Source organism: Scleropages formosus, chromosome 2 (genome assembly GCF_900964775.1).
Source record: "Scleropages formosus chromosome 2, fSclFor1.1, whole genome shotgun sequence".
In the NCBI taxonomy this organism is placed as follows: domain Eukaryota; kingdom Metazoa; phylum Chordata; class Actinopteri; order Osteoglossiformes; family Osteoglossidae; genus Scleropages; species Scleropages formosus.
Window position 1 is genome coordinate 18,361,037 of NC_041807.1, and position 25,203 is coordinate 18,386,239.

The 25,203-nt window shown below is 46.0% G+C and overlaps 2 protein-coding genes across 5 annotated transcripts in view; both read left to right on the forward strand.

Moving 5' to 3' along the window:
- The window catches only part of bicd1a (bicaudal D homolog 1a), a 39,509-nt gene extending 39,087 nt beyond the window's left edge, over positions 1 to 422 (forward strand). The window contains exon 8 of the mRNA XM_029247734.1: positions 248 to 422. Within this exon, the coding sequence (XP_029103567.1) occupies positions 248 to 253 (6 nt within the window). The 3' untranslated portion in view covers positions 254 to 422. The remainder of the gene's footprint in view (positions 1 to 247) is intronic.
- A 4,625-nt stretch (positions 423 to 5,047) lies between these two features.
- fgd4a (FYVE, RhoGEF and PH domain containing 4a) overlaps positions 5,048 to 25,203 on the forward strand; it is a 35,071-nt gene continuing 14,915 nt past the window's right edge. Inside the window, exons 1-2 of one of the 4 annotated variants that reach the window (XM_018747539.2) lie at positions 5,048 to 5,181; positions 19,561 to 19,650. In XM_018747539.2, coding sequence (XP_018603055.1) covers positions 5,091 to 5,181; positions 19,561 to 19,650 — 181 coding nt within the window. In that variant the 5' untranslated portion in view covers positions 5,048 to 5,090. Of the gene's footprint in view, positions 5,182 to 16,052; positions 16,128 to 19,560; positions 19,651 to 23,280; positions 23,346 to 25,203 lie in introns of those variants that run through there. The other 3 variants (XM_018747541.2, XM_018747540.2, XM_018747543.2) reach the window with 3 other exon arrangements.

Consider the following 25,203-nt stretch of genomic DNA (forward strand, 5'->3'; position numbering starts at 1 on the left):
GTATGTCGAACAGGCGTGTTCTGCTCAGTATAATAACGTCCACCATGTGTGTCTCCTGATGTTATGCACTGAAGCCTTGTTTGTGGTTGTTGGACCCCTATTCTGTTTGTTTACTTGTTTTTTTGTTGTTGTTGTTGTTGCTGATGCACTGATACCACCATCCAGAGGATATATCTATATTTTTTTTCTTTCCCCTCTGCTCCGCTTCATTCTTCTGGGCCACCCCTACCCCCCCTCTGCCCGGCAGTCATAACACGGTGAAGACTCTCAACATGGTCCAGGCTTCCTGTTCCAGCAGGAACAGCAACAGCAGCTTCCTGGCCTGTAGAACCTGGGACAGGGGCGCTTCCCTGGCTTGACACCCTGACCACCTGTCCACCCTTCTGACCCCAGCAGGTCCTGCTCCTTTCCCAGTCTTAACAGGACAGCACAGGCCAGGAAAGGGACAGTGCTGAGAAGGCAGAGACTTTCAGGGCTTGTGCAAGAGAATAAAACGGCTACTGACACCATTTAATAATGCCTTTATTTATCTAATTGTTGTTGATATTTTTCAATATTGTTTGTTAATTTATTCCTTCTTTCCTTGTTCATCTGAGAAATGTGTCCCTGCCTGGTGGCGAGAGTTGACAATCTTTAGCACAAGGGTTCCAGTGTGTGACCTTCGACCTGCCTAGGGCCAGCCTGTGCTTTTTCCGCTGTTTTACTGCTCTTGAGATTCTGGCATTCCAAAGTCAGAGTGTGACGGACTGACCCACAGAAGGTTTCCATTGTCAAAGCATATTTTTATTTTGCAAAAAAAAATAAAAAAATACTGGATAGAGATTCATGTGGAGTCTAACAGAAGGTCCCTGTTATAACCATTTGACTGTTATGGTGCTTTTTTTTTTATTATTTCACTTTATGAACCTTATGTAGTAAAATAAGAACACTTGAGCTATGGGTGCAGCTTCTGATGTAAAAAATAATGTAATGTTTAGCACTTTTTTGGTTCCACTATCAGAGCCTATGTAGAGAGGAAGTGATGTGATTTTTTTTTCCTCTAATGAAATTACAGTAAGACCATTGTTGTGTATGATTTCACAATCAAAAGGGCAAATACTTCAGATTTTTTGGGCATCTAACTGACTTAGTAAAGTGGCTTAGGAAAAATTGATCAGAACCGGCATTGTTGCTTAGAGCAATTTGCAGCTGCGTCATATATCATACTCTAAAGGGGTGCTTTGTTTTTAAATGACTTTGTTGAGAAAAAAAGATAAGTAAGTCCATATTTCTATTTATTCTTTTATTTATTCTTATTCTTTTTATTGGTTGGGTGATCTTGTTTGTCCTCAAAGAAACTTTCGTTCTTTTGGCTTTTAGAGCCCTGTTTTTAACTGAAAGCTGGAATGATTGTCATATTATATTATGACACACTATAGACCAGTAGGCCGGAGTGTGGCCTTCACATATTGCACAAAGTGGATTGGCTTTGGAGTGACCCTTAGTATTGTCTTTCACTGAGCTGAAGACTGGGCTAACATTTGCCACATTTTACTGGTTCTTATTACCTGTGATGGAATGAGTTGACTGGTCTGTGAACTGTGTTGTGACCATTCTACAGGTGCTGCAGAACCTGGCTTCATGGAATACATTCATGGCAAGAGATGTTAATGGAAAACTTCTGCAACTGCCACTTTTACAGTGCTGCTTGAAAGTGTGTGAACTGTTCTGTCCCTTAGATTTACAACGAAATGGTTATTTAATGAGAATCAGTCTTTCTCATGTGACTTAACGGGTGTATATATGACAAATTCCATATGTAGCTTTAGAGTAAATCATGGGTGTAGTAGAAACATGCAAGTACTGCAGCTGCAAAAATAAGTGAACCCCAAGTTGCATTGGTTAAACCAAGTAAGTAAGTAGAATCAGGGATGTAAATCATAGTAATTTATTCATTACATGGATTTAACAAGTTTATTCTGATATTTTATACAAAATAATGACCATCCCTATAGGGTTCACATACGGTCAAGCAGCACTATAGCTCTCTGCAAAAATTTCCTAAAATTTTTGTTGGATTTACAGTATGTTTATGGTTTTTAAATCAGTACATTTGCTGAAAAAGTAGCTGGACCCAGGAGTATAACTATGCCATGGTGAGCCACCCTGTGCTGTAAAGAATCTCCTCCTTATAAAGTAACTCCGTTGAGAAGTTTCAGGCAAATCTATTCCTGCTTTGTACTTTACTTCTTTCTTACAAGCACAATTCTGAGCTATGCATTACAGTAACAGTTTACGTTTGTCATTATAGTTTTTAATCATTACTTGAAATGATAGTCCCGCAGGGTGGCTGATGAAAATGTCAGAACTTTATGAAGCGTTATGAAAAATTATAGCATGTTGACAGCAGGGATTAATCGCATGAGCCTTCGAGAGCTGAACACGTTCTGTTGAAACGGGATCCGTATCCTAATAGGACACGATGTAAAGTGTAATGGTAAGAGATCAGGACCTAATCACCTGTCCTGGTTAGAGTTAGAAGCCGGTGATGATTTGCATGTAATGAGCTGCACTGTCCTCACTTATCGGGTGACGTGTCAGCCTCCACTTGAAGGACACAGCGGTGTCGGTTCGTCTCACCCATCCGAGTGTCTCCCCTGCAGCCCCTCCCCTATCGTTTCGTTCTGCCTCCTCGACAGTCCTCTTACCTGTTTGTCCACACTACAGTTTGGTAGTGAACACTTGAAGCATTCATCCTCAGTCATATGGCCACCACCAATTTCAAACTGAATGTTTGTTGTTTTATTCATGCTCATAAATGTATTTTTAAGTTGTGTTTTTTTTGGTGTTAAAGTCAAAGTTGTGTTTTTTTTTTCCTCTGAGCAGTGATGCAATCCCGTGTCCGACCTTTTAAGATTTTTTAAGCCATATGAAAAATAACAATGGATCTGATTTGTCTGCAGATAATTAGGAAGTCTTCAAAATACACCCACGTCTGTGTATTTCCCTCCTAAATGTCAATCAGCGTGACATGACTTGTGTGATATAATACAATTCTCTTACGGGGAACTATGCTGGTTGGAAACAGCTGTTTAAGTCTCAGACACAAAATACTGTAGGTAAAATTGAAATTAATGAAGTTGAGGATATGGTAATCACTTTGAATTAATATTACATTTTTTTAAAAATCATCCTTGAGTTGCATAGGCCACCTGCAACTGACTAACCAACTATCCCTAATCTGTAATTTTCTGTTTTGATCATGCAGTTATTCCTATGTATTTAAGCAGAATGTTGAGAACAGGCTGTTGGCCAATGGGCGTTTCTGAACTTTTGAGATTTTTATGTATATAGTCTCTATTAATATGTTGTTCATATTTTGTGCCAAGGCTTTAATTTATTTTTTCAGTTTAATATTGTTTCATCTGTACAAGTGAATAGTAAAACTGACCCCTTTGGGAGTCGTTTGGTATAGGTGGGCCTCTGATGGCTCTTGGTTGTAAAATTGCAGTGCGGTGCTGAACTGGAAAACTAGGAAGATCTATCTCAAGACCTGGGACTAGTTAAGTTTTTGAACTCTGTTTAAAGAATCCAATCCAAATGTCCCCCTAACAAATTGGGGTCCTGAATTTGTGGAGAAAATAATTATGAGTGCAAGAAATCAGACAGACAAGCAGAAGTACACTGCAATGGATTTTACTCTTCACATTTCTTACTACATTTAAACAACATAAAACCTACCTGTTTCAATAAAAATAAACTGTCCTTAGACATATTTCTGAGTGCTGTCAATGTTTGAGATTGCACATTCATGACTAGAGGTTACCAGTGTACTGATTCTTCAGCCTAAAAAACACAGTTGTGATGAGCAGCCTGTTAGAATCAAACTGATTTACAAACTAAATCCACCTTTTTTTTTTTTTTACCTCCGAGTTGCACATTGCTTTAGAAAAAGAAAGTGTCCGCTAAATGAGTAAATTTAACAGAATCACTTTAACTACCAAGTTGCAATGAATCCAAGCTTAATACAGACATCCCTTGATTTATTTATGGGGCAGGATCAGTAAACATCTTGACTATAGCTATAATAACTGAAATATTTTGAGAGAGAGAGAGAGACATTTAATATTTTTTAAACTAAACATTTTCAACATGTGTAATTCTGTTACTGAACACCAACACTCAGAAACACCACACAGAAACTGAATACTCTGACCATTTTGTTTTGTATAATACACTGTATGAGTGAGTCAAAGTACAGTTCAGGCATCCCTCACGTTACAGAATTAAATCTGCTCCTGAAAACTGTGCGGATATCAAAATTTTGGATGCAAAAAGAATATTTCCCATTATTTTAAATGGGAAAAAACCAACAATGTGCTCCCAGTCCATCCAAAAACCCAAATATATAGAACACCTATATGACAATCAACCCATGATTTCTACACAATGAAACACACAGACATTACTGCTCCAGAGTACTTCCACTTTTCTTTTTAATTGATCGAGTTCTCTGCAAGATGAGCAACAAACCAAGCAGGGATCCACTGAGCACGTTGTCTTTATTATGAACAGCTTTCTAAAACTGCACATTGCTGCAAATCCACTTAAACGCCCATCAACTAATCTTTTCCTGCTAATTGCTCTGCTGTCTCTGCAATCGTTCAAATACTACACCCAATATGGCAGACAGACACTACAGTAGAATTTCATACATTTCCCATAATGCTCCACTCCCTTAAAGCAACACTCACATTGCTAACACATCAACAGACAGAACTGGATGCGGACGTGCCACTTATAGTACATTATTGCACTTCTGCTTCAGTCGCACACACGGTGTACAAATTTCAATTTTTTGGACACACTTTGGATAACACAGTGGATAGTGAACACACAACAGTGGCCAGACGCAGTGGATCATATTAGACCCGCTGAACACCGAACACAGAGAGTCGGTCAGCGCAGTGCGCGCCGCTCCTGCGATTGTGTTCGTCCCCCCCCCTGCATAGCGGCAGCTCAGCTGTGCGCGCTCTCGACTCTCACTCACTCACTGACAGCTCGAGCGCGGGGGGGGAGGGCGCGTGTCAGCCTGCGGTCCACATCGCACTATGGACGCGTTTCGACGGACCGCGTTCAGGAAGAAGACCACCGTCACCGAAGAGGAGGAGGAGGAGGAAGGAGAACGCTCGCGCTCTGCAGGTGAACGCGCTTTAACTTAGTAACTAGATCTGCAGCACCGTAAGAAGTAGCCGGCCGACGATGTCCGGTGCCGCACACATCACATCATCATGCAGCCGGACAACTTTGTCATAGTGGTGAAAACGTTAATGTAGAATTCAAGTACTGACAGTATTTAATTATGAACTTACTAACGCACCGTTTTAGCGCAGGTGGCGCGGGGGGGGGGGGGCGGTGAAGTACCGTCGTTAAGTTCATTTCGCTCCCTCCAGGTGCCACCGGTTTATTCCCGGCGCCCGAAGTGCGTCATTCTCTACTGCGTCGGCTCACGCGCTCTGTCCCCCGCTGCCCTCACTTATGAGAGAAAAGAGAGTCACAACTGTCTGATGTGCGACTGTTGTGCTGCACGAGCCCAGGCCATTATTCACACGTTTTAGGGTTTGACTGTGAAGAAGTGTAATAAACAAGCGCTTCGCACTGGCGCTCAACCAACATTTTAATTCTCTGAAATATTGCTGAATAATGGATTGTCGAGAAATACCTGAATGTTGCGCGTGTGATGTATGTATCTTTTTTTGGGGGGGTGGGGCAGGTCTATTAAATAATTAATAATTTAATATATAATTAAGTAATAATTCAATGTTGTGATGGACGGACTTCCCAGTGTACCCCCCACCCGGTCTTGCGCCCAGTCATTCCCGGGTAGACTCCGGAGCTGAAGGACGGCTGATGGGCAAGCAGTTAGTGCTAATAAATTAATAAGTAATTTTTTTTTTTAATGAATAAGTAAATGGCTTTTAAAAAATATAGAAAACATGGATGTCTTGAGCCTGGAAAGACTAAGCAGTCCATGTAGAAGACTGCTGGGGGTGGGGTGGGGTGTGTGTGGGTGGGGGGGTTGCTGCAGGACCATAAAATAAAAGTGAGCCTTTCTGCGTCCTGTATGAAGGGATTTGGTTTGTGGAACATTGTCTCTGTCCAGTGGGGCCTCCATGCTGTGTCATCGGCAGCACCCCTCAGTACACACACGTGAGGGAAAGCTGGAGTAGCAGCTGGGCAACGTGCCGGACACCAGTGAGTGATGTGAGGAGTCAGGAGACAGAGGGGAGTTGTGTCGGGTGGCTGAGGGGATGCCTTAACCACAGCGGGAGCTGCTGGATCGACCGTGAAGAACGTCGTTTCGAAACTCGGTTCATGTGGAAACACGACTTTTTGACATTTTCCAGAAAAGGTCATGAAAAGAAAAGCCTTTGTGCGCTCTAAGGAAAAATACTTACTGAACCCCTCCTTTAACCCAAATCGAGATTAATTTCAATTTAATTAAGTAGAGATTTGTCCAAAACCAGTTTTTTTTTGTTCCTTCTATAAACAAAGGGTTCTGTTCCTTCGATAAGCATCTACATGTGTACAGAAGCATGTCGCGCCATTTCCTGTTGTCAGTAAATGCAATGAAGCGTTGGACAAAAATTGCTGCTTATATGCGCTTCATATTTTTAGGGGTCAGACAAACTGTTACAAAGGTTTGCTCGTCTTTCTTCGGCCTTTCGGCTCTCTTGCCGCAGCGCTCGCTGAGTGTATCACGTATTGGTCATCTCAGCGTGTTCGTTATTACATAACACGCTGCTGTGTTTATTATAGGGGTGCTCTTTATTATAGGAGGACCAGCATTTCAGTGTTTCCTCATGCAAAGTGGTAGCTTATCTTTTCTAAACCCTCAGTGAACCAGTGCACAGGCTGCTGCTTTGCTGATTAGTCGTGTTCTTGCACTTCACGCCCCCCCACCACACACACACACACACACCCCCCGAGACAGTCTTAAAATTATTCCCTCCCTGTACGTGAGCAGCCTAGTGTGAAACGCAGCGACCCACCCCGGACATGTGAGCATGAGGCTCAATCCGGGAGCTTCACAATGGGCCTGTGTGCGCCAACTATGGGAATAAGGAGCGCTTTCTGCACTGCTCAGCGGGCTCAACGACAGCTCCCGTGGCCCTGTTGTTCTTATTGTTCCTAACCCCAAGTCACACGCCCCTTTTACGCGGTTAACGCTCTCTTGCCCAAAACGTGCTCCTACAGCTGAGCGGTAACTTAGCGCGGTGAAAAATGTTCTTGAAGAGTACACATTTTTGACCAATAACCATTAACCAGTGCTCATAATTATTACATAGCTATTGATCATGATCATGCATGAAGCACATGGTGCTTCTTGAAAGGGGGGCCAAGTCCCATTGGTCCTGTGTTTCATATGGTTAATCTAAGAAAAGTACCTGCTTTTCTAATGTCTTCCAAAGTGCCTATATCCATAAATTCCAAGCGTTGTTCAGATGAGACCGTATTTGTAAAAATGAGTGTGTGTACAAAAACAGATCAACTCAAAGGTGTAATAATGGGTAAATGTGTGTGTGTTAACCAGTAAAAGAGCCTGTTTCCAGGAGACAGCTCTCAAATGAATGAAGGTAGGAGCCCTGCTGAGTCGAGCTTTACCAGTACTTATCAGTCTTGACATGGTGATAAAATCATACCAGAACAGTTTGAATTTGTTTAGCAGTCTTTTGGATCCCAAAGCGGTTTCGTTGTTTCGATTCTTTCTCGCTCGTGAGATCAGGAGCTCTTCTGCCTACTGGGAAACTGTGTAGCGAGTGCAAATAGTTTCATGGGGGGACATGTACTATGCATTTACATTTACTGTACTGTATTAATTCTCTCTAGCTCTGTATCTCGGAGAAGTGGGGATTATGGACAGAAACGAGAAGTTTGTCGTGTTCTTAAGAGGCTTTTTCACGTCCTTTACGCTGCCTCCTACAGCTCGGTTCCTAGGCCGCCCGTTGCTGTCGCGCACAAGCTGGTTGGAGAACTTTCTGCTTTCTCTGTAGTTCTCATTTTAGAACTTGCTTATTATTTGCCCTCTTATTGTAAAGTTTAATTGCGTTGATGAATTGCTCGTATTAAGTTGGCTGGGACAGTTGCAGTTTCCATGCAGCTCTGGAATGATGTCTGCTCTACACAGGCTGCTTCATGTACAGTCGTTGAATTTCCACTAGAGGGCAGTAAAGACAATAAAACGACAAAAAGATTAGAAAAATGTAACGAACCCCAGTCCTGAAAATAAATGTAGCTCATGGCATTTTCTTCAGTGGTTAAAGTATAAAGGTGTGTTCTCTGTATAATTTTCACACACGTTTCCATAAATAATGACATAAAAAAAGCACAAGTTCACATTTTCCCTTCATCATCTGTATGTTTCTAAAATCTGTATTTTACATTTATTGGCGTAGCAGGTACTTTTCTCCAAAGTGACGCACATCTGATCTCTATTTAAAAAAAAGTATTCAAATTTTTTATTACATTATTATTAAATTAATTTTTATTAAAGAAAATGATTTTGTATCGTGTGTGTTCCCTAATTAATTAAAAGACAGGAGTCTAAGTGGTCCCTAATTGACTTTTGTTTGGGAAGCCAAAAATCTTGTTGCTTTTGTGACTGTGTGTCCTGCAATCTGACTGCTGAATTGTTTGTTGGTCATTTAATTGTACGCTGTAGTAAAAAAAAATCAGTGAAATACCTCACAGATCAAAACTTGGGCACAATCACCCTTAAATTCGAATAGACCGTGGATTTGAACACATTCTGGTCAGAGGTTCAGGCTCCCCTGCAAAACGTTTAATAGACACATTTCCAGCTGGTGGGGGCACCTATGATGCCCGCTGTTCCCTCTGTAATGTCTGATCGAGAGGCTCCCTGCCGAGCGTCCCGCAGCGGCCAGATGGCACCTCTCCTGGGGGGTGAGTCGTGCTACATAATGCAACCGACCCCAAGCCCTGCCCTTTGTTCTTTAAGCCTAAGCAAAACTCTTTTTACCCGAAGGCTGGATTATCTGTTCCACGGCCCCCTGTCTGACAGCTGGCCCGCTCTTTGGCAGCACACGGAGCGTCATTTGTTCGCTCGCAGAAATGCAGTTTAACGTCTGCTGGTGAAGGTTTGTAATCTACCACCTCTTAACAAACGTGTCTCTCTTTGCAACGAAGGCCTGTAGAGTTAAGTTGCCCGTTGTCGACCCCCATCCCACAGCTGTGCTGATACCTTAATGCGACTGTCCGTGGCCCTCTGCATCAAGTCTTTGCCAGGCTTAAAGAGTTGTGTGTGCATCCTGTGCTAATGATGGTAAATAAAATATCCAGACCTTGTGCATATCGTACCTAACCGTTTTTTTAATTATTTTTTTTATAAAACTTTTTTTTTTTTTTTTTTTTTTTTTTAAGTGGGCTGAATATTCTGGTTCTCATCAATCCTAGACGAAACAGATCTGTTAAAGTTGGCCTGTAGTATAATTTGCAGTCATTGTGAGAGTCGGAAAACACTGCGCAGAATCGATTAGTTTGCAACACCTGATTTTATTTTCATCAGCAATGGCAAAAATAACCAAATTCAATAAGCACCACTTTGGATGCAGTTAATTGACTAATAAATAGGTTATTTTATTTCTGGCAATCAGTTCTGGCAGTTAACAGCACGTTACCTGAAAACCATGTGTTGCTCCTTGGTTAATTTAAATGGAAATAGCTTTACCAACCCATTGCCATGGTTACCTGCCAGCCCTGTTAGTAAAAGTGATTTCAGAGCAGCGAAAGAACAGAAACTGTTACTGTGCTTGGAAAAAGTATAGCTGCTCTGACAGAAGCCTTTTGAAATACAGTAATTAAAAAGCATTTCTCATTTTTTTCATAGGAATAACAATAATACTGATTATTATAACATTTCTCAGAATTTAGAAATTAAGTACAAACAGGAAAATTTTGTGAATCAGGATTAAGGTCTTGTCCAAATATTCATCCAGACCAGTTATTCTCTTACAGCAGTAATAGTTTCTACAGGACAAACTGTATGGAAAAGGGGTTTGAAGACGCTTGTTGGCTTCACTGCTCCTGTTTGTAGCGATGAGGTTTAACTGGAATTTAATTGGCTGAGCAGGTGATTGATTTCTCACACCTGAGGTGTGTAAGTAGAAGGGTTGGGGTGGCGGGCAGCTTTGGTTGCTGTTCTTCTGGGTGGTGCCGGAAGAGTGTATCTATGGGTCGTAGGGTGCCGTAAGCTGCCCCAACTCAAGGGAATGAGGTTGTGTTTTGAGTTTATAGCCCATCCTCCAGGGCTGTAGTAACTGCAGAGAAAAAAAGGAAGTAAAAAAATCTCTGTTCCTATTCGTGTCTGAAAGCACAATCGTTGCTCTTGTTTCCGCACACCCAGTCTCAGTAGGCTGTATTTACACTGCGATGTCCCATCCTGCTTGTCTCTTCACTTAATAACACCGCATCTAAGGTTGAAATTATTAAACGTGGTTGTAATGCGTTTCCAATACTGCATTAATGTATTAATAAGCATGCTACTGTATAACCTCCATAGAGTATGGGGAAGAAGCAATAATCATGCACAGTGATTCATTCAGAGGTGACTTTGATTTTTCTTTGTCCCCCTTTTCTTTAGTATGTCTCTCTTGCCACGGATGAGACAAACTGCTTGGTGGTAAACGACACAAAGGATTTTATGGACCATTTGCGACCGCAGCAAGACTGATGCAGGTCTCGGATGGTCAGAGAACTGCAGGTTCGAAGTCTGGTTTTTCTGATCTCTCTGCCTGGGTATAAACTGGGACACCAGCTTTTAGGGTAGTAAGGTCCATTCATGCCCCAGTAGCATGACAGATTCTAAAGGATTTGTTTTCCTAGTAATCCTTTTATGAATTAAAATTGTCATTTGGGTGAAAAGTGATGTCAGTAATCTGCTGATCCACTTTTTTGCCAAAACTGTTTTTTTTTTTTTTTTTTTCCCCCCTGCATGCAAATAATATAGGTGATGTTGCTTTCTGGAAATACATTGGTGGGTAGGGTATTACATCTTGAAACAATGGTATTTTGAAGGCCCTGTGGAACATCTGTATGTTTAAATCTCCCAGCAGTGATTGGGGGGGGTGTCCATGTCCATGTTTCCTGAACCCATTTAGGAGTTATAAGGAGATGAGTAATTTTCTGTGTGCCGAAATGTTTAGACTGAGACTTTGTTGTCGCCGTCGTGATATGTTGATGTCTCGTTATGCAAGATGGACAACAGATGGCCAGATGTATTGTTCTCTCAGAAGTTCAGAAGCTCAACGGATCGCATGACGGTGCGGAGCTGATGGTTTTTGTCTGCATATGTGGTGTATACAGTATATACTTAATTTCCAACACCTCTTTGTGTAACCTTGTGCCCTTGATGTAAAGCCACACCTGTAGAAAAAAAAAGAGCTGCGCGGTTTGACTGCGGTCACGAGACAGGCCTGCTGTAGCAAAATACTCCGCCGCTTTCATTCGTTCGTTTATCGCTGCCGCCTTTTAGATAAGCTCCTCTGTTTATCATAAAGGAGAACTGAAAACGTCGCCGCCCGTGTGTGCAAAACGCTTGCCGTACCGCGATTTGCCGATTGGGACACTGCTGATTGTGCTTTGCTGGGGTTGATAAGAAGGGGTGCTGAGGAAAGGGGATGTGGAGACAGAAATGGACTTTAGAAAGTTTGCAGCCTATAAGTGATTGTCACCTGGGTTATTATGGCTTCTTTGTTGATCTCATGTCTAGTAGCAACAGGTTGCCGAGTTGCTTCCCCTGGGTCGTCATCTTGGTGGGTGTCGAAGTGTGATGCTGGACTGCGTTGCCTTTTGAACTTCTCTGCTCCCACCCGCCGGTTCTCTGAAAGCAGTGTTTGTGAGCTAAGCTCGGTAACCAAATTCAACCCTTGAATTTGATTAATTTATTAATTGATTAATTAACCCTTGAATTTGATTTGATCGCTCCACAAAGCGGAGTATCTGGAAATCGGCGGCCGTCTCCGTCTACCGGCCCTGCAAGAGCAAGGCTTGGACTGTGGTGCATGGAGGATCGGGCCTCGTTCAGGCTCGTGGGGGTCAGGTGGCGCCCAGGGCCTTGGGTGGGTAGCTTGGGGGGCCCATTCTCTGCTGGTCACTGAGATGTTCCTCATTCAGATTTAGCTCTGTCTTCAGCACTGCATTTTCATGTATGGTTTTGCACACCAGATGCATAATGGAACTGCTTTTCAAAAGTGAGGCCCTCACAGTTGAGATGCCTACTGTGGTTTCCAGAAATGGGTCATTTATATTTATTAATTTCGCAACCCTTTTTTCTCTCCAAAACAACAAATTCCACAACAAAGCGCGGTTCACCAACAGAGGTGTGGATGCAGACACTCGATTCTCAAAGTAGAGTCACTGTTTAAACCAGCATACCTTACACGGTTAGATGTATGTAGAATCCATAGAAAGTACAAACTTTTAAAACGGAGAACAGCAGTAACATATATGAGTAGCAGTAGAGTTCGTAGGAAATGCAAAGGTAGTCGTGACACATGATGCGATGTATTTTTATGGAGTTAGTCAGGAGATCCGGAGAGAAGTGAGTCTGGTCTCAAAACATCTTTTATTCTTGAATGCTCAGAGGGATTCAGCATTTGCGTGACAGGGGGAGCTTATTCCACCAATATTGGAACCAAAACTGAGAACTTTCAGACTTCTGGTTTTGGATGAAGGTGGTTTTTGCTGAGGAAATAGCAGAGTGTAAGGATGCAAAGAGCTGTGTGTAAACCACTCGGTGTGGGAGAGTTTTCGGTTTCAACCGTTGTCGTTCAGCAGGATGGAGTTTGGTTCTGTTGGCACCGAGTAAATCTGATAACCTTGGGCTACCTTTGAGATGTGCTGGTCTAGAAGTTAAAGGACAGAGAGTCTAAAGAGCCGGATTAGGGCAGAAAGGGGGAGATTTGTGGCTTTGTTGTGCGGTGGATGGAATGAAAGGTAGTACAGCAGAGTAGAGGGATGAGGGTGGGAGAGATGTTTACTTATGGTGGAACATGACAAGAGGGTGCAGAGGTGGAAGTGCGGTTAATAATGGTGATGGGAGGCTGAAGGGAGATGAAGGAATGGTCAGACACGTGAGTGATGGAGAGGACAGAATAGCCACAGTTTCTGGACGTAGGGAGGTCAAAAGACTCCAAGAGTGAGAGAAGGCTGGTCGCGTGAATGTCCTTGACATGCAAGCTGAAGTCACAAAGGAGGATCCGTGTTGTCCGTGGAAAGGGAGCACGAGATCTTGAGATCGTCCAGGAAGCGGCCAGGGGGGGCGAGGGAGAACGGCCACTAGTGATGCATAAAACATCTGGTTTCAACCTTTATTTTCCTGGCTAAGTTTGAAGAGCCCCGGAACTGGATTTACTTACCAGTTCCAAACCGTGTGCTCTTCCCCAGTAACACGGAACTGACCACATTCCCCATGCTGACGTGATCTGGACCACTGTCCATCAGCCTGCTTTGGATGCCAAAAAAAAAAAAAAAAAGTATTCAGGGTTCGGTTTACATTTTTTTTGTCTTTGGTTGTTCATAGGACAGGTGCATTTTGCCCAATTTTGAAAACAAGGAAATGTCTATGTGGAGAATATTCTAACAAGTAATTAAAGCGAGGCTACCTGGGTGTCGTGTAAGGAAGCACCCTCACCAAAAGGTTCCAGCATAAAGAAATTACCCAAAATAGTAGTAATTTGGTGCTATTTAGCTTTACTTTGGACAAATCTGCATTTTGAACCATCGCACTTCTATTATTGAGGTAATTATTTTGTATGGAATTTAATTTTTAAATCCTGTCCATCTTTCATATCAGAACTATCTGTCTGAATTTTAAAGTTTTAAACAAATGTCAGTTGTTAGCCGTGGCATTGACCAGGTCCCCTCCTCCCCCCCAACTAGAGCTCCCCTTTCATGTTGACTGTGGGATATTTTGCTTGTGATGTTTAATAGCCCTGCTGTGTAAATGTAGACTATGTTCATTTATAGTTTAATTGCTGTGGTGTTTGAGGCCAGTAATGAATTTCTGTAACGTTTTTTGGGGAGGCAAGGAAAATCCCTAATTGCTAGTAAAAATGTCTAATCATCCCCAGGCTTAGCGCCTGCTGTATAGTAATGGCTGTGTGGTTTTTAAAGTGAAGGGCTTCACCAGGCTCCTTGTGGAAATGGGAGGAGAGTTGCACCCTGCAGAGGAAAGGTTTATGTCTGCAGAATTCTGTAATTAGTGCTGTTTCCCAGATGGGTGTTCCTCAGGGCGCTGTACTTGGACCAGTTCTCATGTGTGCCACGTGTCATTTTGGAAGTCAGCAGATTGTGGTATGACAGGGGGAACATGATGGCATGGCTCCTACAGCCGCCAGAGTGCTCCTGAGGTATCTCCACAGAGAACGTGCCTCACAGTTGGAAATGTTAGTTCTTTCATTTGTCCCCCCATGCATCTGACCGAAGTTCTATAAACACACACACACAGAGTCTGAAACCACTTGTCCCAAGCGGGGTCACGGCGAACCAGAACCTAACCCGGCAACACGGGGTGCAAGGCTGGCGGGGGAGGGGACACACCCAGAACAGGACGCCAGTCTGTCGCAAGGCACCCCAAGCGGGACTCGAACCCCAGACCCACCAGAGAGCAGGACCCGCTGCGCCACCGGGCCCCCCCAAGTTTTAAAGGCCAACAAGTATTGTAATGCTAAGGAATGAAGGTTCTTGGTTTCAGTCCCCCTTCTGCTGTGCTACTCTGTCCTGAATTGATATGGTAAGAATATTTTGCTGTATAAATGGCCAAATGCTGTTGCTTATGTAATATTGTAAGTTGCTTTAGACAAAGGAGTCAGATCAATAAGGGTGTGTACCGTGAGTAGTGACTCAGCTTCCTACCCCTGTACCTCACTGGAGCAGTCAGTCTGGTTTGGGTAGGTGTCAAGGAGGCTCGTCTTCTCTCTTTAGCTTCCTTCCTCTTCGAGAACAGACACCCAGAGAGGTATTACTCGTACCTCTCTAGCAAATACGAGTGTGGTGCTTCAGGATATTAGGTCCAGTTTGTCCATTACTGACTGACCAGGTCATCATCATTTAGCAAGGGCCTCCAAAGCACACCGTGGTTTCCTCTTTCTCACTGTTCATAAGACCCCAGAATGCACGCAAGCCAAGTGGGACACTTTTCTTGCGCACGCATGGCTGCGCTCGTGCTCGGCTTCCGTGTTGATTTGAAGGGGGTTCCTCTGACAGCTGTACCCGTCACTTTTACTTCTGTGATGCTTGCATGCATGTATTCATTTATCTGATGGTTTTTTTTTTTTTTTTTTTTTTTTACCAGAGTAACATAATGTTGAGCTTCTTACAGTGATTTACCCATTTATACCGCTGGGTAACTTTCTCCAAAGTGGTGTACATCTCACACAAAATACAGTGTGTGTATTATATTAGCAGAAAGACAGATGCAGACATGTGATTCTAAAGCACAGTTACTTTCCACCATATGAACCAATGTACATCACACGTAGCTGCATAAAGGTTTACGTAAATTAGAGTAAGTGCCTCATTCAGGGGATGTACAGCGGGAGGTGGGATTCAAACCTGCGTTCTCAGAGTCCGCGCAACTGGACTTCATCCGTTTTGATGGAGGAAGAGGATCTACATTTGCTAACCAGCAGTAGTGCTAGATGAACGTGACCCATGGTACCCCCCCCCAAGCACAATAGTTCCAGTCGTGTATGTTTTTCTGTGCTCGTTCTCTTCTGCAAGGCACATGCATCAGTGCTGTGGGAGGGAGGGAGGGAGGGGTACAGATTTACTCCAGGGTTGGCTGGTGTCCTGCCCAGCCATATGCTGTCTGTCCATCGGTACGCCGTTATCAGGTTGGCTGCAAGAAAGGGCACAAGGAAAGGCGAGACGACGAAAGGAGGCGGGCGGAGAGTGGCAGCACTCCGGTAGGAGGCTCTGTCGTCAGGGGCAGGCTCTGTCAGAGAGACGGGGCAGAAGAAATTCCTCTTGAACTGACTGGGGTTCCTGACCAAGGCATCTGGACCAGGAGCTTCGGAGGATCCGAGCCGGTGCAGATTCCTGGTTCCGGGGGGGAGGGCATCCGTCAGGTCGGTACGCTTCGCGTCATCGCAAGGAGCGCGTTTTGCAATAGCCTCGATATGTCCGCGTGCGGTTCTGACGGGACGCACCTGCAGCCACTTCCTCGTGCTGGGAAAGCTGCGGTTGAGCGAAACGCTCGAGGTGTGTGCGCGTGTGTGTTCTGTAAAGGGGAGGACAGATTGCTGGTAAAGGAAGGTGAAAAAGTCATCGAGTTTCGGCAGAGATCACCTAGTACAGCGTCCGGGGTTTTTCACTACATGTAAGTTAAAATTTTTTTTTTTTCCCATTTCACTTTCCTCCAAACCGGCGCAGCGATTTAATAAATTCTAGTCTACACTTTTAGTCAAGGTAACTAACGTTACATACTGCACTGAACTTCCTACTATTGTCCACCCTGCTATACATCAGCGTAGCGTGTAATGTGCTGCATACATACACACGTGTCGAACGTGACTAGCAGGGCAGCTGGTGGTGTGCTGGTTAGAGCTGCTGCCTTCAGACCCTAAGGTTGCAGGTTTAAATCCCACCTCCAGCTGTAGTACCCTTGAGCAAGGTACTTACCCTAAAATTGCTCCAGTAAACTTACTCGGCTGTACAAATGGGTAAATAGTCGCTTTGGAGAAAAGCGTCACAAAAATGAATAAGTGTGAATTTTGCACGGGATTAAACCGGTCTCCGACCGCACCATCCGGGCATTGAGACCTCGGCGCTGCCTGTGAGAAGGTGCCTGCTGGAGCACTGATTATAGATCATAAGAATATTTTGCATAACAGATGTGCAGCTTCAGAAGTTGCCGTGGAGCCCGCTGCTGGTTTTTAAAGTCAAGCTCCGGGACCACAGGTGGTATTATTAGTCAGAGGATTCCCTCTTTCCTTAGACAGCAAACCATTTTGTGTGGGGTGGGGGCGGGGGGACGGGCAAGGTGGCTTACCAAACCACAGGTCTTCTAAATGTATGTGTACTGTACCAACATCATGTTGGCCAGGAAGTTCGCATGCAAGGCATTCTGGTGAGGAGTGGGGGCGAAACGAGCGGCTCGGAGCTGCACTTGGGTTCAGAGCTCACTGCGTTCTGGTGGACCTGCCTTGCTGGGAAAAGCGGTCAGGAGCGGTTTTGCTCCGTTTCGGTGTGAATACGCCGGGCAAACTTACGTTGCGTGTACGGGCATGGGCTCCGTGTGTGGCCAAGCGAAGTGCGCCGCGTCGGCGACGTACGTGTGATCGCAGGGCAGCAGAGGGACCCTGTGCTGACACTTCCTGTGCTGCAGTTGCGCTTTCAGCCACTTCCTCATTTCTTCAGTCACGTGAGGTCAGGCAGCACATTTTTGAGCTGCTTATCTGTACTGTCATTTTTTCCATCGTGTTAACAGCCAAACGTTGGCGGAGTTGCTGCGTGGTGCCCTCGAGGGCCCCATTTTTTGAATCTCCGCTCTGTATTATTACTGCGGTATTTGATATTTCAATCCGTCATTTTAACATTTCCCTCCGGCGAGGACGAGTTTGACCGCGGTTCTCGACCTTCTCCGGAAGGCTGGCCCTACAAGGACAGCGGCGACACCGCGGCTCCCCGGGAGGGTGTCGACGTCAATAGGCGCCGCTGCTGCTCGATGTCGAACCCAGGCTTTTCCAGAGCTCGCCGGATCGGAGTCCTGGGGGGGGCCCCGAGCCGTGACGTGACTCGTGCTTTCACCTTCGAGTGGGAAAAGTGGAAGCGCGTGTGAGTTTTGAAGAAGGACTTTCAGAGAAAGGCCACATCTGTGAACCGGAAGACAATTTCTACAGATTGGTATTGGGGTGTATATTGGGGTAGTGTTCTGTCCAAGATGGACTCATGTAAAGACCCTTCCGTTAGGGTAATACCATCATCGTTAATATACATAATCATCAACACGCAATTCCACCCAGTTCCCCTATGACTGTTCTTACTGAAATGTATCTCAACCCAGTGATCCTTTATGAATATTTGTCTAGATTTCCCCGTGTTGCCATTTCAAAAAATAAACACGCATGTCGCGATCATTGGCCACGTTAAAAATTCATAAATTTGGTATTTCTGAAACTGTTCGAGGAGTGTTCAGGGTTTCTTGCAGCGAGGTGAATTTTGCTTTCAATTCCAAAATTACCATTGCGCTACGAAAGCGGTTAACGCTTCGTGATGTTGAGGGCCGCTATAAATACTTCTGGTAAACGCGCGTTGGGTCGGGCAGGCGAGCCCCGCTGCGTATTAATGATTGATGGAGTCTGTTTGCGCACTCAATGTTGTGCACGTTTGGGGCCAACGCTCTATCCAGTTTGGCGAACGCAGCGCTGTCGTGCGAATCCAGACCCAAATTTCTCGTAGACGCTCCTTGTTTCATAAGGTCCCTGTGCGTATTGTGCATCTGGATTCCTGAAGCTTCTTTTGGCTCTGGGCTCCCTTTACGCTCACCTGCACGGAACAAAAGAACACGACACACGCTGCAGGAATGTGAAATAGAGGCTGTTAATTTTTACTTATTTTGATGCCGGTTCACTTGTGGTTAGAGCTTTTCCGACCCTTTGGGTAGATGAGGAGCCTGGGTTCTGTGGAGGTGTAACACAAACCCTAGAGCTCTAACCTCAAGCTCCATGTGTTGCATCCTGAGGGTTGGGGGTCTTTCTGGTCAAAGCCCTGGTGATTGACTGACTGGCTCATACTCGAAGTGGTCAGCTGATGATTTGGTTTAAAAGGTGTGCCCCCCTCCCCCTCCCTTCTTCTCTAAGATGCTTTTAAGACATTGCTCTGTTTTGATGCCCTTGATTCAAGGCGCTTGCGGAGCTGCTTTCACCCAACGGTGGGTGTCGTCTCGGCCTGGTCCAGGGTTCTGCTGTAAGCAAGCGAGCCTCACGCCCCTGGCTCTGACCACTCTCCTCTCACAGGCTTCTCTAGAGGGATACATCCAGATGGTCAGTGAAGAAGCTCTAATCCCTAAGCCTAGATCTCGAACACCTAACAAAGAGATGATCCTCTGGCTTTACTCCCCGTTCCCCCACACCTCCCCCCCCCCCCCCCCCCAGTCGGATGTGTGTCACACCCCTGTCGTCGTCGTGCATTGCTGTAGTTGTCTATTGCAAACCAGATAATTTGAGATCATTTTAATATTTTGATTATTTAACTTTTCGTGGTTTGAAAAGCCAAATGTAGTTGAGACGCTGGCTTGATGCGCCTACTTTCCTCATACTTGAGTACTTGTCACCTCCTCGTGGCAGCCAGTGTCGCATGACCGGAAAAACTGCAGGTGGAGCACACGTCTGCCATTCCATTCCCCCTTCGTCGTCGTTAAAAATATTGTAACTTCCGTCGGCCTGTACGTTATCGGTGGGTTGTCATCTTGAACAGAGTACTGCATTTCAACACCAGAGGGGGACCCCGGGTCTCGTAGTTGCTGCGCGCGAGATGCATCTTTGTTGGCTTTTGTTTCAGAGAAGAAAGGCAAGCAGAACAGTTTGGCTGCAAGGGTGAGAAGAGCTGCTGATGACACTTGTGTGGAGCTGAAGATCACTCAACAGAAAGGTATGGAACTTCACCGCGGTACCCTGGCTATAAAGAATAAAGACCTTTCTGAATGAACCTTGAAGGTGACTGATGTCCATGGATGACCAGAAGGACACATGTACTGGCTTTTGACCGGTTATAATAATACTTGATTGTTGCTTTCAGGGGCGCTGTGGCGCAGTGGGTTGGACCGGGTCCTGCTCTCCGGTGGGTCTGGGGTTCGAGTCCCGCTTGGGGTGCCTTGCGAAGGACTGGCGTCCCGTCCTGGGTGCGTCCCCTCCCCCTCCGGCCTTACGCCCTGAGTTGCCGGGTTAGGTTCCGGTTCCCCGCGACCCCGTATGGGACAAGCGGCTCAGAAGGTGGGTGGGTGGGTGTTGCTTTCAGTTCAGTCATAGTTGCGTTTGTTAATAGTCTTCACTTTGGAATAAAACTGCAAAAGTGCATAACGTGGGATGTGCTAAAAGGAAGTCCTATTCTGGGTTTTATTCTTGCACTCAAAGCAAGTTTTTAGTTTTTTTTCTGTGTGTGTGTGTGTGTGTGTGTGTGTGTGTGTGGTAGGAAGGTGTGTAATCCCAGAGCCCCAGTGTGTACCATAACAGGTGGCCCAAGTGTCAGTATAGTGTCCGTTATAGACAGGAAATTTGCAATTGACTTAACTGAACCCTGCAACATTTAAACGGAGGGGATGGCTGGTAAAAAGGGGAAAAAAAAATTCCCCGTATGTTTTACACCCTCCCAGGATCATTGTGTGATGAAGTTCTGCAGCGGTCACTCATAACTGGTGTCCTTCTACCATAAGGGTGGTTGAAGGCCTGCAGGAGGGACAGAGATAAAAGTGTGTGCTGGTCTGCTCCCTTAATTATCTCTCGATTCTGGTTCTGATTGTTGGATGGGCCAGACTTATCTCTGACCATCCACCTTCTGATCTGCTGGCCAGCTCATGCGGTAGGGTTGCAAAAAAAGTCCGAGAGCGTTTTCTCTTTAAAATTCCTTCGACACCGCTGGGCGGCGAACCCTCAGCCTCCCGGGTCGCTCTCTCTGCAGCGATGCCACACCGCCCACCGTTTGTTCTCAGGCTCTCGTTCGGATCCAAATATAGACCTCGTGTACAAAAACTCCCAGTTTAAAAAATGCACCGCTGAAAACAACCACAACTGTCATAACTCTCAAGCTTACGGTCAACGCGAAGTGACAAGGGGAATTATGGGAAGGCAAGTTAGGCTGATAAATGGGGAAGTTGGGTAAAGGCTCAGACCTCAGCCTGCTCCTCTCAGCCCGGCAGACACGGCGCTTCGCGGCTGAAGGGGCTCCGGCTTGCTACCGGGTTCGGAGTAGCTGGGCCGCCCGGGACTGCGGAGCAAGTGAGGCTCACGGTGACACCCCCACCCCCCCAACCACCCTAGGCCTCGGTGAGCAGTGTCATCCTCATTAAATGGGGCTGTATTTGCTCGTTCGTCTTCTCGACAAAGCGATTTACGGTGTTTCTTCAAGCTGCGTACACTGATGTACCCTGTTATACAGCCGAGTCATTTTTTACTGCGACAATCAAGGGTAAACTCTGGGAAATCCGGCAGGAGGCGAGGAATCAAACCTGGTACCTTTTGAGTCCAAAGGCAGCAGCTCTAATTGAATACAGGTTCAATGCAGCTCTGTGTTGCGACACACAGAACAATGTTTCTCAGCTCTCTCATATATTGTGTGTTTGTGTATGTGTATATATACAGTATATTTAAAAAAAAAAAAAAAAGTGGAGTAGTGTTTAGCGTTGCCACCTCTAGAACCAGAGGTCGCAGGTTCGAATCCCACCTCTAGCTTTAGTACCCCGAGCAATGTACTTGCCCTAAATTGCTCTAGTAGAATTGCCCAGCTGTATAAATGGGTAAATAATTGTAAGTAGCTTTGGAGAGAAGTGTCCACTAAATATGTAAATGTGATGTCATCGATGGGAATACCATAGTAAAATATATTTAAGTGTTTGGCCCGGTCCTGTAGGGCGGCTGACAACGTAGAGCTGCACTTTCTCATGTGGGAAGACGTGTCGCGCTCCTTGGTAAGAGTGTCGCTCGGTACCGCGCACGGTGGAAGCAGAACGCTTTAGTTATTTTCCGTTTTACGTCTCGCGGGATTTGACCGCAGACGTGGTGACGTTTTGTGCGACTTTGTCCGCGCATCATTTTATACTCGGTGTCATAGGAGCGTTGCCTGTTGTAGGAAGCAGGAAGAGGTTTTTATCGGCGTTTTCTGTTTTTGATTTCTGAAATTCTTCCAGTACCTCATTCCAGTGTTGATGTATGTGACAATTACATTTGTGTGTTCAGTGCTTTTTTTTTTCCGGTGTACAGATGTTTAATATTTTTTGTAATATTCCAAGGTGGCTTAGTGTTAGGTACACTGCGCTGAACTCCCTACACTCAGTCACATCTCTGTGTACCCCAATACACTCACTCACTCACACACACACTATGGGCAGTTTAATAACCAGCTCACCTGGAACATATCATTGGACTGTGGGAGGAAACCAGAGCATTCTTGGGAAACACGGGGAGATCATGCAAACGGATCCGGATTCAAACCGATTCGTCCGAGTGTACAGCCCAGGCACTTTGTGGGACAAGCACTACATGGTCAAACAGCTGGATCTCTTGGAAGAGCAAAGGCTTCTGGGTGCATTGGCATTATGTAATGCAGCGCCTTTTTCAAGGAAAACACCAAACCAGTTCTTCTCCTCCCAGTGCGGGAAAGCAGCATGCAGGTGTGTATGAGGAAGGGCGGTGTGGAACTGGCTCACCACGGGCACAGGCCTGATTGACAACCCCCCCCAAACACGCACAGAGGCACCGAGATGCGTCTCATGTATTTCCCGTAGCCTCTCGGCCCTTGAGATGACTGCAGTAACGCTGGCTGTACGGTGGAAGGAATGCGGTAAACACTTCGCTGATGTTTTCCCACGTGCCTCTCAACCGCTGGTCTCCTGTAGATACGGTCTTTCCCACCAAATTTTATTTCCCTCCCCCAAAAAAAATCTGGCAGCCCTGTGAAGCTGAGCAGATTAATCTAAAAATTGCATGTTTCGTGAGTAGCTCGTGCCTGTGTTTGAGAAATGCTCTCATTTCGTCCTCCAGCTGTCCCTCCTCCAATGGGTGGGTCACTTGGGACTGGACCATGACTATTCCAGCTCTGTGCTACTTGTTGTCTCAGGTTTTTTTTTTTTTTTTTAACCCATAAACACTTTTAGTATTATTATTAATAACAACATATTATTAGTACATGGCCGGAAGTTTTTATCTTCTCCTCACCTGCCGACTGAATTAGGTGTCCAACTGAGCTGTCGCCATCAGTTCGTGAAACCCTTGCAACATCGGATGTCTGCGGGGGGTCTTTGGTGTCTTAAGTGAATTGATGGTGAATTCAGCTTTGCCAGTGCAAGTTTATAATATATCAATTTTTTCTCCCTCTCTCTCTCGCGCGCACACACACTTACTAAGCACCCACTTTTTTTTTTTCCCATGCTTGGCTATGGTCTGTCCTGGCTTGTTGAAGACACTCCCACTTGTTGTCACACATCAGCCCAGATGCAGCCCCCCCCCCCCCCACCCCTCCCTGCTCCCACTAGGATGGGTCCTAAGGAGCAATAGGTGTGTGCGTGCGTGCGTGTGTGTTTCGACTCTCACTGGGCCAGAAGCTGCTGCGTGTTGCTGGGGGGGGACGGCACGGTGAGTCGCCTCGCTCGCCGCCTTGTTTTTGTTTCTTCTTCCTCTTCGGTTTACCATTTCGCTTCTCCATTTGCGGTGGGCGTAGACACCCTCATGCTTTCGGAGGCAGAGCGTACGTTATGAAATGACGGTGCGCGACGCGACACGTCTGTGAGCGCGAGCGCGGTCTCGCAAATGACTTTACCGGAGCGCGCTCTGTCGTCCGGTGCGGGAGCGCAGGGATGAGCGCGAAGGACGAGCGTGCTGTGGGACGGCGGGGCATCGGCTTCCCGTCCGCTGTGGTGGTGAACGATGTGCTCTAGAAACTTCACCCATCCTGAAGGGAAGGGCCAAGGGAACGTTGCTGCCGCTGGCTTCAATTCCTGTATTTAAACTCCTATTCACACTTGCAACGTCCAGCTGCTTACACTGATTTACCCTTTTATAAAGCTGGGGAGTTTTCCACTGTATCAGTTCAGAGTAAGTACCTTGATCAGCAGGGGGTGGGACCGAAATCCAGGTCCTGAGTCCAACGGGAACAGCTCTAACCGCTACGCCCCCTGCTGGTCCTGTGCGGGAGGTGTCTTGGGGCGACGCAGGGAAGCCGTTGGAGTCAGTGCAGCGGATTTTGGGCTCCGGGGCTTATCCCGCCTTTCCGGCTTCCTGCAGAGTTGGCTTATAGCCCGGGGGGAATCTGGACGTGGGTGCAAATCCCACCCCCTGAATCCTGGTTTGAGGGGAATGTGTTTCCCAGAGTGGAGATGCTGCTACTTTTTACTGCTTTTGGATGAGGGCCCCCATGAAGAGAACCTTAACAATCACGTGTTTGTATTTGCTGCCCCGGTGAGTCGCTTCTTGCCCGTCCCGTTGACTTTCCTCTCCACCGGCGTCAGAGAAGAGGTCCCGGGACTCCTGTGGGGAGTTCGCTGCCGAAAGGGAGCCCACGTTCAGGTCTAGGAGAAGATGCCACCCATCCACGAAGGCCTCTCGAACCTCCGCTCAAGGTGCGATGTCAGCGGAGCCGAACGTGCGCCGAGTCTAACCGCTTAACTCGGTCATACCTTTCATGGAAAGGGCTGCGGGCTGCCGGCTGTCTCCGGGGCACGTGATCGATTTAGGAGCGCGGGCCGGGGGCTCGGTGGGCGCTAATGAGCAGCGGCTGATCCGCAGACACGGGACCATCGTGTCAGACGTCCAGATTTTGCGCTCGGCATCGCTGGAATGGAAACGTCCGATCTGGTCCGCACGCGAACGTCCCGTGTAACCCTCTACGCCGCGTATCCTCGCAGATGTTCTCAAACTCGCTGTCGGCTTCGTGCCGCACCCTCCCCTCCCTCCCAAAACGGCCGTCAGCTGAGTTTCCCTGTATATAAAGAAAAAAAGGCCTCCAGACCCGTTTCTCTCCCGATCCCCCGACAGCTTCACGGCACCATCTGACATGATCTTCTTTGTGTTTGTGAGTGTCGTGGGTCATCTATGGGGAGGCACTGAAGTGGCTGTATAAGATGAGCGTTGGTGATAATGTTTGTTTCTAAAGCTCTTTTTCTGTTGAATATATTTTTATATATTGCCTTGTATGTGTCTAAAGGTAAACGCTTTACATTTTTCTGATACTTTTCTCCAAAGCAACGTATTGTTAAGCTACTTTTTACTGGAACAATTTAGGCTAAGTACCTTACACAAGGATACTACAGCTGGAGGTGGGATTCGAACCAGAGACCTTTGGGTCCAAAGACAGCTCTAACCGCTACTCTACCGGCTGTCCCTAATATGATAATTGGCGGTACTAAATGAGGAATAAAATATAACAATTACAGATGTTGGGCTATTACACGCGGGCTTCTCATCACATTTCCACCGCACCGCAGCTTGTTGTAAT